The following is an 18,659-nucleotide window of genomic DNA, read 5'->3' on the forward strand; positions in this document are numbered from 1 at the left end:
GAAAATTAGAAAAAAGCCAGGAAAAAAAGGAATAAAAGGGGTTTTTTTTCCTAAAGAACCAACTGCTTTTATTAAAAAGGAGCAAATAAAATAACTTTTTTTGTTTGTTTGTTTTAAAAACCTTTTCAAAATAGATATTTTTCCTGGAAAAAAAAAATACAATTCCAGCATGTGGATCTTGCAGTTTTCTGCCAGAAAAACACTAAAATTAATCATTAGAATTTTAGCTAATAAACAAAACCAAACCAAACAAAAAAACCAACAACCTAAAAGTAAAGCAAAATAACCAGGACAAAGTGTAGGGGTTTGTTTCCCTCCTGTAGAAAGTGAGGAAAAAGGGAATTTTTTCCATGAAACTTAATGAGGCATTAATGAAAAAAAAGAGAAGGCTTCTGAATTAAAAAAAATATTTCAAAATTGGTCTTTTGGTTAAAAAAAATAAATCTGCAGCTGAGAGGCTGTTGGGAAAAATGCAAAATGAGGGAAGAAGGGAATTTTCAGGCAAAAACAAGACCAGGGATTCAGGATTTCATCTTTTGTGCTAAAAAGCCTGGAAATAAGTACAAAATCCAAGAAATCTGGGGATTTTGCATGGAAAACAAGGGTTTTATTTACCACAGAAGGGAAGGAGGAGCTGCCAGATCCCATCTTGTGCCACTCTTGTGAAAAACACCAAAAATCACTAAAAACTGATATTTTAGGGGAAAAATCCATGTGAGCCCTGGGGTGTCTCCAGAAGCCTCAAGTAACCCCCAAATTACCCCAAAATGTCTTTTAATACCCCAAATTGCCTTTTTTTTCACCCCACAGAAACATCTTGGGGCTTATTTTGGCCCTCACTGCCCCCAAATCCAGCCCAAACATTACAAACTCTAACAATTTTGTCCAAAATTCCCCAAGTTTGGATGAAAATTGTTTTTCTTTCCAAATTCTCCCACTTTGGGTCAAAATATTTTTCCCCCAATCCCCCTCCCTTTTGGTCAAAATGGAATTAAACAGGGATTAAACATCCCTCCCCCCATTCTTCCCCCCACCTTGAGGCCACATCAGAGTCTCCATCTGTATCAGATTCACTCCAAAAACAGATGAATTTTAACTAAAATCACCTAGATTCATGTCAAAATGGGGTTAAAATGCTGACACAGCCCTCCCACCAACCCCTGCCCTTGATGCCACCTCAATACCCCATTTCCACCAAATCCACAAAAAAACTTCATGGAAAGGATGAATTTTTCCCCAACACCCACCCAGTTTTGGTCAAAATGGGTGGTTTTTTACCCAACATCCCCCAGATTCAGATCAAAATGGGGCTCAACATCCAGGACAACCCTTCACTCACCTTGTCCCACACAAACTCTCTCAAATGCTCAATTTGGCCTCAAAAAGGGGAAGAAAAAACTCACCAAATTTTGGGCATCATGTGGGCAAAATAAAAAAATCTGAAATTAGTAGAAAAGTGCACAGAAAGGGCAAACATCTGAGATTTGGAAACAGGCAAAAAAATTTAAAATGGGGGGAAAAGTGTTTGAAACTCAACATTTTATAAGAAAAATCATGAAACTTGTGGGGAAAGGAGGAAAAAAGTCGTAAAATTTGGGAAGGGAAAGGGTAAAAAATCTGATATTTGGGCAGAAAATTCCTCAATTTCTGCCCATCACCAAACAATAAGGAAAACCAGGAATAAACAGGGAGTGAAGCCTCTCCACTCTTCCCCACTCACTGGCCCCTCGGCTCTTGAATTCCTGGGCCCCTACAGACACAGACTGTTTGTCCCAAAGTCACTCCTTTTATGCCCAAATAAAAAATACCCAAGCCACAGCCAAACCCTGCAGATTTGGGCAGATTCAGAAGAATTTCAGGATGGGGCCAGGAGGAGAGGTCATGACCCACAGTGCCAGAGAATTTGGGAGCTGGCAGCTGGATCCTGTCAGGGATGGGAAATGAGGGGAGGGGAACCCACAGGACATCTTGACAGATGGGAGTGACAGGGATGTCGTGACAGGTGTGGGACCCACAGCAATCATCCCAGATTCCCTGAACTCCCAGAATCGCTGTCCCCAAGGCAGCCTCTGGCCCCATGACACCGGGGAAAGGACAGAACAAATCCAGATGTGCAGTGGGCAGTGGGGGTCCCTGGAAGGGTTTTGGGGCTGCTGATAGATGACACGGAGAAATTTTCAGTTGCCCTGAAGGTGCTGGATGGAGCTTAAAGACTAACTGGCAAAAAGGCTGAAAGCACGTGAAGGTATGCACAGAGGATCACAAGCAGAGCTGGAGCCAGTGGACAAATAGGTAATGAGGAATATAGTGGGGTTTTTGTCAAGTTACGTCACTTGACGTGCTCAAGGAAAACCTTCAAGGAAAGGTCACCTGTAATATGGAAGCATTTGGTGAATATGACCACCAGAGACCCGTTTGTGGTCCCTCCAGGACCGTACCCTGTGCTAAAGTTTCACCGCACACATCAGATTAAAGGAGAAATCCTTCAGCCTGTCCTGCGCAGGTGAAGAATGCCTGCTTTCTAATGCTTCAAATTGTGTTAGAAAGTTTATTTGCCAGCCAATTTCGGTATCATCCCTTTGGAGGGGCTTATGGATCGAAGGGGAGCTGAGAGAGTCCTGTTGGGATCCGGGAGGGTTTGGAGTTCTTAGGGGAGATTTGGGGGGGCGTCCATGTGGGAAATTGGGGGTCTCTGTCAGCGGGATCCCAATTCTCTGCCACTTTAACCACCTCGAGAGCCTTCCAAACCACATGGGGACCCCCTCGACCCTCCTGGACTGCCAAGTCCCTTCTAGGACACCCAGAACCACACCAGCCTCCCTCCACCCCAAACAACCTCTCTGGGACACTCAAAACCACCCCAGTGAACCCCAGAAACCCTTGGGCACCTCTCAGTGCCTCCAGAGCCCCCCAACCCCTCCAGGGACCCCCATTTATACTCCAGGGCCTCCCTCAGCGCCTCCAGAGCCCCCCAACCCCTCCAGGGACCCCCATTTATACTCCAGGGCCTCCCTCAGCGCCTCCAGAGCCCCCCAACCCCTCCAGGGACCCCCATTTATACTCCAGGGCCTCCCTCAGCGCCTCCAGAGCCCCCCAGCCCCTCCGCGCACCCCCAGGGCCCTCACACGGACCCCTCCCCTCCCCCGCCGCGCTCGGCGCCGCCGCTTCCCGCCTTTCCCCGCCCCCGCCTCCCATTGGCCGCAGCGCCCGCCCGTCCGCGCCCTGAACCAATCAGCGCCCGAGCTCGGAGCGCTGGGGCGAAACCGAACGAGAGCGCGGGCGATGGAGCCGGTGAGGCCTGAGGGGTCCGGAGGGGACCGAGGCGGGGATTTGGGGCATCCCGGAGGGGAATTTGGGGGGCTCGGAAGGGCCCCGCGTCACTTCCCGCATACCTCCCGCAGAAGCTCAGCCTGGAGCAGCGAACGGAGCGTCTGGTGCAAAGGAGGTGGGAGAGCAGCCCGTCCTCCAGTGCCCCTCGGGATCCCCTGGTGCCCCCTGGAGGCCCCGGTCTGCTCCCCCGTTCCCTCAGTGTTCTCCCGGGCTCCAAGTGCTCCCCAGACCCCCAAATGCTGCCCCAGATCCCTCAGTGCCTGCCAATTCCCTCCCTTGCCCCAGTGTTCCCCAGGAGCGCCTGGGACCCCCAGCTACCCCACCCCAGGTGATGTCCCAGACCCCCCATTCTGCCCATAAGTGCGTCCCGCAGCCGCTCAAACTCCTCCCGAGACCACCAGCCCTGCGGGGTCAGTGCACGGTCAGCATTTCGGGGGTCCCCGGCCCTCCCCAACCCTCTCCTCCCCCCCCAGCCAGGCATTGCTCAGGCCCCGCCCCCGCGGGCCGGAGAGGGCGAAGCCTCTGCTTGGCTCCGCCCCCTGCAGCTCCACCCTCGAGGACCCCCTTGTCCAATGGCGCTTGAGGCGGTGCCGAGGGGAGGAGCCAGCGCTGGACACGCCCCTGGTGGGCAGGGCCCGGCTGGGCTCTGCTGCTCCGCGGGGTTCCCTGCAGGGGGCGCCACCGGGGAAATCACGTGATTCCCGCGGGGCCCTGCAGGGGGCGGTGCCCTGGCAGTCACGTGACCCACCTGAGGCACCACGGCCAATCGGGAGACGCTTCTGCCCGCACCAGGGGCTGTCTTCACCCCTGCCTGTCTCCCCGGAACCCTTGTGGCAGGAGCCCTGCTGGAGGCCACATGACTCCCACAAAACCCTCTGGCCGACGAGGAGCAGCTCTCTGGATACCCTGCAGGGGGCAGGGTACTCACAGTCAGGTGACTCCCACCATGCCCCGCGGCAAATCAGCAGCAGCTGCTGTGCACCTCTGTGCCACGGGGCGCCACCCCATGGGGAGCGAGAGTCCCACGAGCCTTTGCCGCAGGAGCCGTTCTGGGGGTCCCATGACTGCCTCGGGGCTCTGTGGTGTGCACCCTATTGGAAGTCATGTGACTCCCAGGATGCCCTGTGGCCTGCAAGGGAGGCGCTTCCTGAGCCCCTGCGCCGCGGAGGGCCAGGCTTGAGGTCAGGTGACCCCCGCGAGGCCCCCCAGCCAATCAGGAGCAGCGCACGTGATGCCCTACAGCGGGCGCCATGGCAGCAGCCACTGGGTGAGGTACCAGAGGAGGCCTTGAGGGCCATGGGGTCGCTTGAGGGTCATCAGGTCTCTTGAGGGTCACGGGGGCCGCTTCAGGGTCACCAGTGGGTCATGGGGGTCGCTTGTCGGCCAGGGAGTTGCTCGAAGGCTGGGGGCTGTTGAGGGTCATGAGCCGCCTTTGTGGGTCTGGGGGGCATTTGTGGGTCAGAGGGGTCACTGGTGGGGCTGGAAGCGCCCTTTTGGGCCAGGGGGTCAGTGGTGGGGCCAGAGGTGCCCCTGTGGGCTAAGGCAGTCATTTGTGGGCCGGGGGCGGTCACTCGTGGGGCGGGGGGGCAGTTGTGGGTCAGGGGTCACTTGAGGGGCTGGGGGGGCACTTGTGGTTGGGGAGGCACTTCTGGCTCAGGAAGTCCCTTGTGGGGCTGGGGGAACACTTGTGGGACTGCCACCCCCCGTGACATGCCGCCCCCCCAGGCCCTCCTGGGGACCCCCTCCTCTGGATGCTGCGATGCCACCGCCGGGCCGTAAGGGGACGCCTTCGGTAGGACATCGCCGCCCCCAAATTTCAGGGCTCTGCCCCTGCGCCTCCCTCAGGTCCCCCTAACTCCCCGTTTGCTCTGCCTTCCCCCCACCAGGGCCATCGAGACCCTCCTGGAATGCCCACCTGAGCACCCCAGCCCACGGTGGGGCCAATAAAGCAATGAGACCCCAAAACTGCACCGGGGAGGTGGGGAGACCCCCAAAACTCCCTCTTTTGCCTCCCCCACCTTTGGGATTGCCCCAAATCCCCTCTCCCCCCACACGTCCCCAGGAGCATTTGGGGGGTTCTGGGGGCTCAGAAGAGGCTGTTGGTGAGGTGCCGGGTGTCTCCGGGGGGTGCGTGAGGGTCTTTGGGTGTTTGGAGGGGCTCCGAGGCTGAGGAAGGGATTTGGGGGGTTTATCGGGAGCGCTGGAAATCGGGAGTGGTTGGGAGGGCACTGGGTGTCTTTAGGGCGTAGAAGTCTACGGGATTTTTGGGGGAGACTCTAGGAGTGTTGGGGAAATTTTGTGAAAGATATTGGGGGTCCAGGAAGGGGTTTGGGGGGACCCTTGGGCTTTGGGGGGGTCTTTAACTGTCCGGTGGTGAGTGGGATGTTTTGGGGGACCCAGGACAGCGTTGGGGGGGGTCTGTGGGGACTAAGAAGTCCATAGGGGCGCCTGGGGCTTATTGGGCAAATCGGGGTGGGAACCCCCAAACCCGCGGCAGTGGGGCTCACCTGTCTTCTTCAGCTCCGCATGGCCGACGTGGCGCTGGGGGGGGGGGGGGGGGGGTCATGGGGGGCCTCAGGAGCTCCCCCTGAACCCCCAAAAACCCCTCGTACCCCCCGCCGCCCGCTGGGTCGGCAGTTTGCTCACTTCCTGCACTACAACTCCCGACAGCCCGCGCGGCCCCGCGGGGGGAGCCGGGACTGCGGCTCCCATCATGCCCCGCGGCCCCGACAGTCCCGCCGGAGCCGGGAGTGTCCCCTGAGGAGCGTCCCAGCTGCTCCCCAGGTGCTTCCCTGAACCCTAGGTGCTTCCCGGTCCCCCTCTCCTGACCCTCAAGTGCCCCTCGGGCTCCCTAAGTCCGCCGGCCCCCGTCCCCTACCTACCCCCAAAATGCCCCGTGTGTCCCCTCGGGCCCCCAGGTGCTCTCCGGCTGCCGCCCCGGCCCCTAAGTGCTCCTCCGGACCTTTTCAATGATCCCGCAAGCACCCCCAGCTCGCCTCCAAGCGCCCCTCGAGTGTCTCCTGGGAACTGGCGTGATGACCACAATGTAGAGAAAGGCCCTGACCCTGTCGCAGTTCCAGCAGCAGTTCAGCCTGTGAAAAACGCCAGTCACTTGTTTTTAAGATTTTTAAAAGTTTATTCGTAATAAAATGGTTTTAAAAATAGTAATGTAATTAGAGTAATAAAAATTTGAACAACTGAGGTTAGGACAATACGAGACAATAAGAACAAAGAGCTGCGGACGGTCTGAGTACCTTTTTCTGGGCAAAATAAGCCCGAAAGAGGACACCCGTTAACAGAGGGTTAACCCTTAAAAACAATGGACTGTTGCATATTCATACACCTCATACATGATGCATAAATTCCATTCAAACAACGGATTCTGTATCAGCTTCTTCCTCTTGATCCTAAACGGCATCTTCATGGCTGAGCGAGGCGGGAAGAAGTTAGTTTCTTCTGATAATGGAGCCATAAATTCTTTTGCTCTGAAAGATTTTAGGTGTCCTGTGGCTGCTGTCTGGTGTGAGTAGCTCATTCCTTTCTTTAAAAAATATCCTAGGTACATAGTTTCTATTTTAACATTATGATATAACCTAAAGCTACATTTAACACCCTACTTAAGAAAATTATACAGCATAACTTTCTAACGTAACACATATAATATTCCTTTTAATTTTTGCGAAAAGCCAATCATAAAATACGCATTTTTCACAATCCTTTAATGAAAATTTGAATCAAAACTGCAATTGCCCATATGGGGGATGGACAAGACCCCCATTTTCTCGTGCCACTCCCGTGGTCCCTCTTGGAGCCAGGGAAGTTGCAGGAAAAACATTCCTGCATGGTGAGCACATCAAAAATGTCATGGGAATCGGGAACAGGGTCTGTGTGGTGAACTTCCCTGACAGGTGGAGATGAATCCTGTCAGATGAAGAAGAGGTTGAGAGGACTTTGGGGGACCTGGAGTATACACTCCTGCAGCCCCCCCAAGACCCCAGAGACCCCCTCCATCCCCTACAGACTCCCCGGTAGATCCCAAATACCCTTAGAGTCCCCTCAAAATGCTCCACAGCTCTCCCTCCCCTGAACACCCTATAGTCCCTCAGGAGCCTCCCAAACCTCCTGAGGCTCTCTAAAATAACCCACAGATCTGCCCACTCCCCCGCACCCACCAAAAGGGGCTGCCCCAGGTGGCCACAAGTAGCCATGGACTGCCTGAGCCGCTTTTTGGGCTGATATGTATGTAGGTATAAATCTAATAGAGATATAAAATAGAATATAGAAAGGGGCCTCCAGGAGAGCTGGGGAGGGTCTTTGTCAGGGGACAGGATGGAGGGTGAGGGTTTTCACCTGCCAGAGGGCAGGGGTTAGATGGGATATTGGGAAGAAATTCCTCCCTGTGAGGGTGGTGAGCCGTGGCACAGGTTGCCCAGAGAAGCTGCAGCTGCTCCAGTCCTGGAAGTGTCCAAGGCTGGGTTGGACAGGGCTTGGAGCAACCTGGGATAGTGGAAGATGCCCCTGCCCATGGCAGGGGGTGGACTGGGATGACCTTTGAAGTCCCTTCCAACCCAAACCAGCCTGGGATTCTAAAAGTGGGGGAGGTTTGGGATGGGCGACCTTGGCTGACCCCAGGTGCTCCCCGGGCTGCTCCATCACTCACGTTTCAGGAAGAGACAGCAAAAGAAAACCTGGTGAAAAAGCTTCTGGGGAAGATGGGTTGGGGGGGTGTGAGGCCCTCAGGAACTTCTCCAGGGTCCCTTTCCATGGGCCGAGTCCCTCCCGTGGAGGCATTTTGGACATGGAGGTAACATCTACCTCACTTTGTTCTTCTCCAGGGCTGCAGGAAAGACTCTGCTCTGGCACCTGCAGCACCTCCTCACCTGGGGAGCTGCTCAAGGAGGAACGACAATGGCAATGAAAGGACTTGGGACCAAAGGAGGCATCAGCAGAGCGAGAAACATTTCTGAAGCTCATGCTGGTGTCAGGTGAACTCAAACAGGATATTGGGTCGGTTTGGTTTGAAACAGAAAGTGAATTTTAGAGTAAATCATGGATTTACTCCTGTGTCAGGGAATTGTCTGGAACATGGATTTGCTGCTTCAAAATGTTTTAGTCTCCATAATTTGTCTGGGCTGTGTTATGCAAGAGGTCATTGTTCCACCTTTTATAAATAAAGAGATTATGATGATGCTACTTATTAATCTCCCTTGCAGCACATCTGCAAGGCAGATACTTTTCTCTCAAGACTTTAACTTGTGCTAAATTTACCCTTCCCTTGCTCATAATTTTCCTTTCTGGGCTACTCCTACTGACTATCACCAAATCCCACAAGACCAGAGTCTTGACTGCACCAAAATAAAAATAAACTGTGAATGTTTTTTTCTCAAGGATTTTAAGGTTTATAAAATCCCCTTTTCTGGAGTGAATGAGGTGTGGTAGGCAAGACCTAAAGGGTTTAGAGATAAAAGCAGCATTTTTTCATATGTTTTTTTATGAAAAATAAAATATTTTCACTCAGACATGGCAGGTTCTCCCTGCTGCTGCAGTGTTTGGGGAGGGAATCTGGGGACATCCAGCAGGTCCTGACATCTCATTCTTCTTTAAGTGAGGATTCTGAAATAGCAAAGGAAAAGGATCAGGAAACTTTAGAAGCTGAGGAAAACTACCCAAAATGTGGTTGCTGAGGCTCTTGCCTGTGTTTTGGGCAGTGAAATAATAGTTGGGGTTGGAAGAGCCTCTGGAGATCAACCAAGAAAATGTCCTGGTCTGGCACAATCTCCTCACCTCAGAATGTTTGGGGTTTGGGAATTGAAACCTAATTTGTGTCCCTGAAGGGATGGATGGATTTTTCTCCCAGGTTTGAGTTTGAAGGAAACAGAACTGTGAGTGTTGCATTATTCTCAGCTGGTTTTTTTGTCTCTCAGCCCTGTGGGATGTAGCAGGACAGGTCAGGTTCCTCCCTGCCCACCTCTCCCACCTCCTGAGTCCTTCTGAAGAGCTGCCAAGGGAGCCCAGACCCACTTCACTCCCCTCATCCATCCAGGAACTGTCCCATCATGGAAGGCAATTAGATCAGTTCTGTGATGTAATTTTATGGAGTCCGGTGGGGAACCTTCTCCCTGCCTTCCTCCTGGTTTATCTCATGTGCCTCTTCCTGCTTTATTCCCTGTTGCTCTGTCCTGCTCCCCATTCTGTGAGTGTCAGGCGAGGGGGAAAAGTTGGCAGGAGACAAAGACCACTCACCCCAATGTTCATGTGGCAACAGAGAGCTTTTATTTCCCAAGCCCTTGCTTGTATAGGGCACTTGATAAAGCCAGTCTGGATACTTTCATAGGTCAGAACTGTACACCCCTTCAGGTCCTGGCCAGTGAAATGCCTGCAGCTCTGAGAGAAATGTGACTGGTGAGGCCCCTGTCAGTCACACTAGGGGCTGGTTGGTTTGTCTATCACAAACCAGCTAATATACGGTAACACTGTGCCATCATTCATCCCTGTGCCATCTCTCCTCTCTGTATCCCTCTGTCCTGCTCCCTGTGCTATCATTCCTGTAACTGGCAGCACTTTCTTTCCCCCATTTGTCCATATGCCATCATCACTTGCAAGTTGCTCCTGCTTTCACAGAATCACAAAATAAGTTTGGTTGGAAGGGACCAGTGGGTCATCTGGTCCAACCTTCCTGCTCAGGCAGGATCATTTCGGGGCACATGGCACAGGATTGTGTCCAGACCTACAGTCCCCTGTAGATCCAGATGAGGTTCAGTGTACACAAAACATGTGGTGGAAGTTCTGCTGAGGTGCCATCACCATACACCAACTCATTGGCAGGGATGTCATGGAAAGGAGAACAAAGAGCAGATAATTTGGTCACCAAACTCTGGCAATGTGAAGAAAGTAGGTTTTTCACCCTATGGGCCTGCATCTCATCTGTGGAAAACACCTCCAGCAACTGAAAGAAATGATCCATGCCCCACTAGTACAGACCAGAGTCTATAGGGGGGAAGTGCCCGCTGCTCAAGAGAGAGGGACACACCACAAGGTAACCTGTGGTTTTGCCTGCGTGACGTGGTGCAGACATACAGAAGTGGGATGGAAAATGCACCTCTGTCTTGGCATCACAGGTATGTGAGTTGAGAGGAAAAATTAACTACCACAGAAAACTCTTCAAGGAAAAATGCCACTCAGTTTCCACTGTGCAAGTCCTCAGGCAGAATTGAAGGGCTGATGTTACTTCTGATCCTCCTGAAATGATCTCCAGGTCATATTTACAAGAAGTGAGCAATGAGTACCATGATCAGAGCTAGAGGGGCCCTGGCTCCAGCCGGATGTGGGAAAAGGACAGTGGGGTCTGTTGGACTGTGTGGCTCCATGGCCTGGCACAGCAAAACCACAAGAGTACAAGGCTTTAGTTGACATGGGTGGACAATGTACCCTGATGCCATCATGCGGGCACAGAATCCATCTCTGTTTCTGGGATGACAGAAGGATCCCAACAGGGACTATACTGGAAGCTGCAGTGCTCCTGACTGGGCATGAGTGGCAGAAAGACGCCGTTGTCGCTGGCCTGGAGGGTCCGTGTATCCTTGGCACAGATCACCTCAGGAGAGGTATCTCAAGGACTCAAAAGGACACCATTGAGCTTTGGAAGAGCTGCTGTGGAGACAGAAGAAATTCAGACAGCTGAATCCCTTGCTTGAATCCTTGCAGAGGACCCGTCTGCTGGGGGACTGCTGAGGGATGAAGAACAGCAGGTACTGATGGCCAGCACAACAGTGTCCCATTGGCAACATGGCACCGACTGGGACTTCAGGAGCCTGTCCATGAGCTGATCCATGAACTGGAGAGCTGGAGAGCTCAGCAAGACTCACTCACCCCTCAGTAGCCCCACATGGCCCCTGCCAGAGTCCTGTGGAGAGTGAACACTGACAGTGGACTGTCATGGCCTGAATGAGGTCACACCATCACTGAGTGCTGCCATGCTGGACATGTTGGAACTTCAGTATGAGCTGGAGTCCAAGGCAGCAAAGTGGTGCCGCCACAGACATTGCCTATTCATTTTTCTCCATTCCTCTGTCAGCAGATTCCCAGAGCTGAGGTCCCTCTTTGGGCCCCCAGCCCAGAAGCTGCCCCAAATAGGGCCTTGGCCTCCCTGTGGCCCGTGCCCTCACAGGTGGACTTTGTGACCACCTTGCTTAGTGCCACCCTGAGCTCCAGAGGGGCACTGGGGGTCCCTGGTGAGGGGGGAGCAGGGGCTGATGAAGGAGCTCTGTGCCCAGTTACATGGGGGGATGTCCCACTTACAGGGGAGGTCTCAGTCTTATGGGGAGGGGGGTGTCCAGTCCAGTGATGGGTCCCCCAATCCCATGGGAGGAGGGGTTGTGTATCCCAGTCCCATGGGGAAGGTCTCAGTTCCAGGAAGGTAAATCAGTTACTTGTGAGGGTCTCAAGGCCATTAAGGGGGGGGGGGGGGCATGTCCTAATGCCACTCGCTGGGCTACTGGGTGTTCCCAGGTAGCTGAACTAAAAGCCTGATAGCTCAGATCTGATAAGAGCCGCCCATCCACGCTTCGAGCAGCGCCTGCAGCCTGCGCCTTAGCAAGCCTTTAGTGATATCCAGCTTTGTGATTTTCAGCTCATTAGTGATTTCAGCTCTTGGGCTTGCTAGGCTCGGCTGGGGCATGCAGCAGGCATTTGGCTAACGCGGGGAAAAGAGAGGAGAGAAGCTGTGTGAGATTCCGACACGATGTCTTTATTGGTCTTCTTCGTAGCTCTTCCACGGAGTGTCTCAGGGACAGCGGCTCTGGTGAGTCGTGCAGAAACAGGGGTTTATGTAGGGCAAGAGGGGACCGAGAATTGTCCAATGGTAAGGGTTAAAGGAAAGTGACCTATAGCCTTACAGAGAGATAAGCAAGGGTCTGAGAGCGGGAGAGAGGGGCTCCTAAGGTCCAGTCATCATGACTCAGCATTTTGCCTATCTTAGGCCTCCGAACACCAAGGTAGGTTCGCAGGGCCTGCGCCTGCTGCAGTGTCCCAATCCCATACAGAGGAGCCCAGATCCCTGGGCAGGGACTCGTTCCATCAAGGGGTATAGTGTCCCCTGTCCCATTGGCAAGGTCTCAAAAATGAAGTGGAGGAAGGATGCTCTTGCCCCGTTCTGTTTGCCACACTTTTGGGTCCCCTCCTGTATTCAGGGTCTTTCCCCTCTCTGTTTTTTCTCTCCCAGAGGAACAGGGAGCCACTTGAGTGGTGTCCTAGCTGGCCAGGAAGAATCCAGGCACCTCCTGCCACAGGGCACGAACACTGGGGTATGGGGGATAGGGTGGGAACATGGGGGACACATGGGGAACACTGAGGACACATGGAAGACATAAGGACATTGTGGGATATGTGGGGGGACAGGTGGGACATGAGGGACACATGATGGACCCTGGGGACATGTGTGTACGTGAGGGGGGGACATGGGGACACAGGGTGGCAATGAGGATACTGTGTCCATGGGGAGGGGCAGTGTTAGAAATGATGCAACTCCTAAAAATTTTAACTTTAATCAGGGGTTTTATTCGTCTTTGCCCAGGGGGAAGGGAATGGAAGTTTCTTTTCAAGAGACTGTTCCCCAGGCAAGGCCTGACGAGCTTGACATCTCAATGGACTGGGAGTTGCAAGAGGATGCTCAAGAGCAAAGTGACCGTCAACACCCAAACTTCCTTCTGGTGTGTCAGCGACACTTGGTCTGAGACAAGATCAATAAGAGAAGGAAGAATGAGGGCCTAATTAGCATTGGAGGCAAAGGGATCAATAACCAGTAGGAAACCAGATACAAAGAACTGTGTAACTTGTAGCAAATGAATGCTGAACCAATGAATTTTTCTGGGTTTTGACTGCATAAGTATGTGAAAAATCTAGTAAAGAACCATGTGTGATGGAATGGTTTTCTCTGCACAGCACAGGCAATGTGTGGATGAAATTATCTCTGTTACACATTCTGGCCAGAACAACATCCTAGCCAGAATAAAGTAATGCCTTAATTCTCTTAAACTACAAATGTTGTTGGAGAGTTTTTGTTTTTCCCGCAATTTTGGTGACAGCAGGGCAGTGCCTCCATGTCCTTCCATATTCCTTCACATCACCTGTGTGTCCTTTTCCCCAGATGGATTTTATGGACAGCTGCAACCCTCAACTGACCCCCACTGGCCACGGGGAGGAACTAGGAGCTACTGGGACCATGCTGGCAGCAACTGGGATCACAACTGGGGTAACTAGGATCATACAGGGAACAACTGGGACCATGCTGGGATCATACTGTTATCATAGTGGGAGTGACAAGGATCGTACAGGGAATGACTGGAAGCATACTGGAGGTGACTGTGAGCCACTGAGACCAGGGCCAGAAGGATCCAGCAAACTCCAGGCCTTGGTGCTGGGACAGCCCTGGAGCAGATTTCCCCATGGCACGGACAGGAAAACCAGGGCATTGGGAACAGCCAGGGCTTGGGAAAGGCAGGCACTGCCTGACTCACCTGATCTGCTGTGCCCAGGTGGCCCCGGTGGGTGTTGGACATGGCTGGGTGTGTCTGCCTGCAGCTCAGCAAAGGCTTTAGCACTGTCTCTGTCTCCCTGCCTCTCCTGCAGCACCTGCAGCTCGCGGCTGGGACACGTGCCTCTCGCTGGGAACACCTGGCTGGTGGCCAGGCCAAAGAGGAGTCGGAATGGGGCCACAGCCAGCTGGGGCTGGGCGCTGCTGGGTTCCCCAGGGCTCAGTGCTGGGGCTGCTCCTGTTCAACATCTAGCCTGGGTGGACAGCTGGGGGCAACTGGGAGGCTTGATGGGGTCAAATAAGGAGTGTGGTGGCCCACTGGGAAGACAGGGGATAAACTGGGAGGTCTGTGAGGCAATGTCCTCAAGAGATCCCAAAGCCCACCCGGGCCACCGTGGGTTCACTAACGCCCCAATCTGCTCATCCCAATGGGTTTCATGGACAGTTGTAATCCTTGACTGACCCCCACTGGGTACTGGGAGGCACAGGGAGCTACTGGGACCATGTTGGGAGCCAACTGAAGTCACACTGGAAGCAAATGGAAGATGCTGGAACCATGCTGGGGGTACTGGGACCACAGCTGGGGCAACTCGGGTCATACAGGAGGGGACAACTGGAACCATGCTAGATGCGTACTGGGAGTGTCTGGAACCACACAGGGAGCAACTGATATCATAGTGGGAATGACTGGGATCATAGTGCAATCATTCTAGTAGGGACAGGAATTGACAGGGTCTCACATTGGGGGTGTGACAGGGATTATACTGGGAGTCGTTGTGATCATACTGGACTCACACTGGGAGTGACTGGGAAGCACTAGAATCATGTTGCAGGGGACTGGAATCATACTGGGATCATTCCGGGAGTAACTGGAACCATGCAGATGACCGGGAGCGACGGGAACCACACTGGGAGTGACTGGGATCACACTGGGACGATTACAGAGCCCGTACTGGGATCAAACTGGGACGGTAGCTGAAACTACCCCGGGAGCACCAAGGCGCGGGGTGCCCGGGGCGAGGTCATGCAGATTTATGCTAATGAGCCCCGGCGGGCGCGGCACCATCGAGTCGCGGAGTGCGGCGGCGCAGAGTGGTCGCGCGCCCCGATTGGCGCGGGGGAAGTGACGTCACGAGCGGCGCGGCGGGAGGTTTGAACGGCGCGGCAGATCCCGGGCGTGACGTCACTGGCGGGGAGCGGGGCGTGGGGGTCCCGGACACCTGAGCCCGCCCTGACTGCCCCTTCCCCGGCCGCCGGGTCCCCTCCAGGACGCCTGGACTCGCCCTGACCCTGCGGTGGACTCGGCCACACCATACCCCTCCCCAAGCACACCCCCCGACGGGCTGGGTCCCGCACCCCCCATCGCCCCGGCCGCGGGCACGCAGTGAGTGAGGGGCGGGGGACTCCCCTTGTAAACACCCCCTGTGGATCTCCCACATCGAGCCCCCTTTTAGGCCCACTCCAGAGCACTCCTATGGACCCCCCCGTTGTTGTCCTCCGCCCCCAGCCTGTGCCCTAAATACCCCTATATGCTTCCATCACCTATAGTAGCCCCACACTCCTTCTCCCCTGTAGGCCCCTGTTGCGGGTAAACCAGGACTCCTGAACAACTAACCCATATGATCAAGCAGAAGCTGTTTATTGTTTACATTACACACATTTTTATAGATTCTACAAACTACTAAGATCACACTTTTTGATTGGTGCCGTTGCCGTGTTCCCTCGTTCTGTGCCTCCATTTCTCAGTGTCTGTGATTGGTCACCGTGCAGGTGTTCTACAGCCCTCTGTTTTCCAGTTCCTGCCATCCTGGTGTGCTGTTTCTCAGCTTCTTTGTTCTTACTTTAGCACAGTCTATGTCTTAGTAACCTTGATGAATGCCACAGTGCCCTGAGACAATTCTGATAAGAACAGTTACAAGCGGTATGGCTGGAGCACACTGAGGCCTAAGCTGTTCAGATACATTGCTACAGCCTCCTACACCCTGTTCCCCATAACCCCCGTACTCCCTGTCCCCTATAACTCCCCTATATCGGCTGTCACTGTAGCTCCCTACAGATCCCTCATATCTGCAATGTCCTCCCAGAACTTACAGATCCCTTATAACCCCCACAGCTTCTCCCTGTCCCCCCGGCTCCTATAGGCCCCCATAGATCCCCTATAGCCCCCTGTGTTCCACCAGGCCCTATAGATCTCCTGTACCCCCCCATGTTCCTTCAGAGCCCCCTGTCTGTGCCCCCCCCGGGGTGAATAGATCCCCTGAAGCCCCCACAGAGCCCTGTCCAATGCCCCCGCAGAGCACCGCCCAGGTCAGCGGGCATTGCAGGAGATCCGCAGGTACCAGAGCAGCACCCGCCTGCTGCTGCGCCCCGGCCCCTTCGCCTGCCTGGTGAGAACCCCCACATCCCAAAATGAACACTCCTGCACCCTAAACTCCCCAGACACCCCAATTTCCCCCACTGAACCTCCCAGCACCCCCCATGGACTCCCAAACTCCCCTGCAACTACACAGATCATCTCAGATACCCATAAAATCTACTCTGGGATCCCCAAACCCCTCCAGGACCCCCCCCAGTTTCATCCCAGAACCTCCAACATTGTCTGGGATCTTCCAAATCACTCTGGATCCCCTTTCCTGGGATCCCCAAATCCATCCGAGGATACCCCAGATCAACCCTCTTGGACCCTGTAACCTCCTCCAGAGCCTTCAAATCCACCCTGGGACCCATTCAGCTCCCCATAGGACTCTCCCAAATACCCACTAGGACCCCTTAAAATCCAACCCGAAATCCACCCTGGGCCCCCTGAAATCCAGCCTGGAACCCTCCAACCTCCCCTTAGACCCCATCCCAAAAACCCACTGGGACCCTCCAACCCCCTACAGACCCACCAAGTTATCCCCCAGAACCCCAGATCACCCCCTGGGCCTCCTCAGGACCACCCCCTTTCCCCAGGTCCCCCCGCCAACCCTGTTCCAGCCCTCTCCATGTCCTTGTCCTCCCCATCCTTGTGACATGGTGGGCTCATCCTCCTCCAGTAATGTTGCATATCCCCCAAAGCCCTTCTGTGGTTCCAGACATCCTTGTGTCCTGCCACCTTCAGAGGCTGCATGGATTGGGTGTTCCCTGTGCCCCTCCTGCCGTGCTGGCACTGTCCCCATCCCATCCCATTGGGGTGTCCTCGGGGAGTGTCCCTATGTTCCCATGGCCGAGGGTGTTCCCAAGATGTTCCCCCAGTGGTGCTTCCCCCCGCGTCCCACCTGGGAGATCTCAGGGTGTCCCCATCATGATGTGTATCCCCAGGTGTCCCTGTCCCTGGGGTGTCCCCAAAGTGTCTCCAGGGTGACAACAAGGGTGTCCCCAGGTCCCTGGGATGTCCCCAGGGCAGTGTCTCCATGTCTCCAGGGTGTTGCCATGGTGGTGGCCCCAGCCCGGGATGTCCCCAGTGCCCCCATATCCCCTCCACGTTGTCCCGGTGTCCCCGCAGCCCCTGTCCCGCCCTGCCCCATGTGCCCCCTCCCCGTGCCCTCCCTGCCGCAGGTGCGGGAGCTCTGCCTGCGCTTCAGCCGCGGGGTCGATCACCGCTGGCAGCGCGTGGCTCTGCTGGCGCTGCAGGAGGTAGGGCTCGGGGCCCGCTGGGCTGGAGGGGTTCCCAGAGGGACTGGAGGGGTCCTGTGGGTCCTGCAGGGTGTCCAGGGGACTCAGGGGGGTGGGGAGGGGGCTGAGGGGGATCTCATGGGTACTGAGAAGGTTTCCATGGGTGTTGGAGGAGGGGATTCTGTGGATGCTGCAGGGGGGTCTGTGGGTGCCGGGGGTGTCTCTGGGGGGCTGGGGAGGTCCAGGAAGGTCTCTTTGGGTGCTTGGATGAGGCTGAGAGGTTTGTTGGGGGTGTGTGATGGGAGCTGCGGGGGAGTCTAGGAGAGTCTCCATTGGCTGACATTGGTCTGTGTGTTCTGGGACAGGGTTCCATGGATTTTGAGAGGGTCCCTGGGAGACCTCTGGGTGGTGGGGGGCGTCAGTTATTCCCGGGGTCTGTTGGGGATTTGGGATGGGTCACTGGGTGTTGGTCCCTCCTCACACATTTACAGGCACAGTGTGTTTCGGTCCCCATGGGTAGGTTTGGAGGAACCCTGTCCCTCACGTGTCTGTTTTGGGGGGGGTCTCTGTCCCTGGGGGGAGCTGTGGGGGTTGGGGCATGCTGGGGAGCTTTGGGGACCCCCCCTCAGGTTTTGGGACACAGGCAGCAGAGACCTTCATGGTGTGGCTGCTGGAAGACGCGTACCTGTGCTCGCTGCACGCCCGCCGAGCCGCCCTGTTCCCCATGGATGTGCAGCTGGCCTGGTGCCTGCAGGGACCCGAGGCGGGGGCATCTGAATGAGGACCCCCCCCAGGGCCCCTGCGCAAACTCAACCCCCCAGGCTCCTGTACCAGGACTCCCACCCTCACAGGGGCTCTCTCCTGACAATCTCACACCCTTAATCTTACTGGGACCTCCTATGAGACCATCATGCTGAGACCCTCAGCATGGTGTCCCCCAAGCTGGGGCCTTATCCTGACATCCCCAATCTGATTTGGGATCCACCTCCCCAAGATCCCCCACATCGACCTCCCCCTATTGGATCCCCACCTCAGGATCCCCAACAATCCCTTCAGGGACCCATCCCAGGGTGGAGGTCCCCTTCCTTAGTCCAACACCCCTCAGATTATTGAGGGCCCTGTAAGACTCTGCCCAAGATTGCTTTCTCATCTGCCTCACGATCGTCGTGAAAAAGACTGAGACCACCGAAAGAGGATCCTACAT

At 54.8% G+C, this 18,659-nt stretch overlaps 2 protein-coding genes across 8 annotated transcripts; both read left to right on the plus strand.

The window, feature by feature from the left end:
• The first annotated feature begins 3,248 nt into the window (after window positions 1-3,248).
• LOC119696404 (basic salivary proline-rich protein 4-like) lies at window positions 3,249-8,523 on the plus strand. 7 transcript variants are annotated; one of them, XM_038126120.1, is made up of 7 exons: window positions 3,266-3,291; window positions 3,402-3,445; window positions 4,048-4,264; window positions 4,372-4,597; window positions 5,217-5,308; window positions 6,001-6,114; window positions 8,166-8,523. In XM_038126120.1, exons 1-7 carry the CDS (start codon window positions 3,283-3,285, stop codon window positions 8,295-8,297), a joined length of 834 nt encoding a protein of 277 aa, XP_037982048.1. In that variant the 5' UTR covers window positions 3,266-3,282; the 3' UTR covers window positions 8,298-8,523. The 7 variants fall into 7 exon arrangements, 4 of the variants coding, with proteins under 4 accessions (XP_037982047.1, XP_037982049.1, XP_037982050.1 ...); XR_005255576.1 differs by lacking the exons at window positions 4,372-4,597; window positions 5,217-5,308 and adding an exon at window positions 6,249-6,852 and having other exon boundaries at window positions 3,249-3,291; window positions 3,804-4,264; XM_038126119.1 differs by lacking the exon at window positions 4,372-4,597 and having other exon boundaries at window positions 3,249-3,291; window positions 3,804-4,264.
• Window positions 8,524-14,738: 6,215 nt separating this feature from the next.
• Window positions 14,739-18,428, plus strand: LOC119696317 (histone H3-like centromeric protein A). Its single transcript, XM_038126018.1, has 5 exons — window positions 14,739-14,832; window positions 15,087-15,245; window positions 16,157-16,248; window positions 17,399-17,476; window positions 18,099-18,428. Exons 1-5 carry the CDS (start codon window positions 14,739-14,741, stop codon window positions 18,234-18,236), a joined length of 561 nt encoding a protein of 186 aa, XP_037981946.1. The 3' UTR covers window positions 18,237-18,428.
• The last annotated feature ends 231 nt before the right edge of the window (window positions 18,429-18,659 follow it).

The sequence above is a fragment of the Motacilla alba genome, unplaced genomic scaffold (assembly GCF_015832195.1).
Source record: "Motacilla alba alba isolate MOTALB_02 unplaced genomic scaffold, Motacilla_alba_V1.0_pri HiC_scaffold_28, whole genome shotgun sequence".
Classification (NCBI taxonomy): domain Eukaryota; kingdom Metazoa; phylum Chordata; class Aves; order Passeriformes; family Motacillidae; genus Motacilla; species Motacilla alba.

Coding starts and splice junctions, on each gene's coding strand:
- LOC119696404 (XM_038126119.1), top strand. Junction 4,265..5,216: donor GGCAGGGTACTCACAGTCAG/GTGACTCCCACC, acceptor TCCCCCCACCAG/GGCCATCGAGACCCTCCTGG. Junction 5,309..6,000: donor CCCAAAACTGCACCGGGGAG/GTGGGGAGACCC, acceptor AACTCCCGACAG/CCCGCGCGGCCCCGCGGGGG.
- LOC119696317 (XM_038126018.1), top strand. CDS start 14,739: ATGCAGATGACCGGGAGCGACGGGAACCACACTGGGAGTGACTGGGAT. Junction 16,249..17,398: donor CCGGCCCCTTCGCCTGCCTG/GTGAGAACCCCC, acceptor TCCCTGCCGCAG/GTGCGGGAGCTCTGCCTGCG. Junction 17,477..18,098: donor CTCTGCTGGCGCTGCAGGAG/GTAGGGCTCGGG, acceptor TTTGGGACACAG/GCAGCAGAGACCTTCATGGT.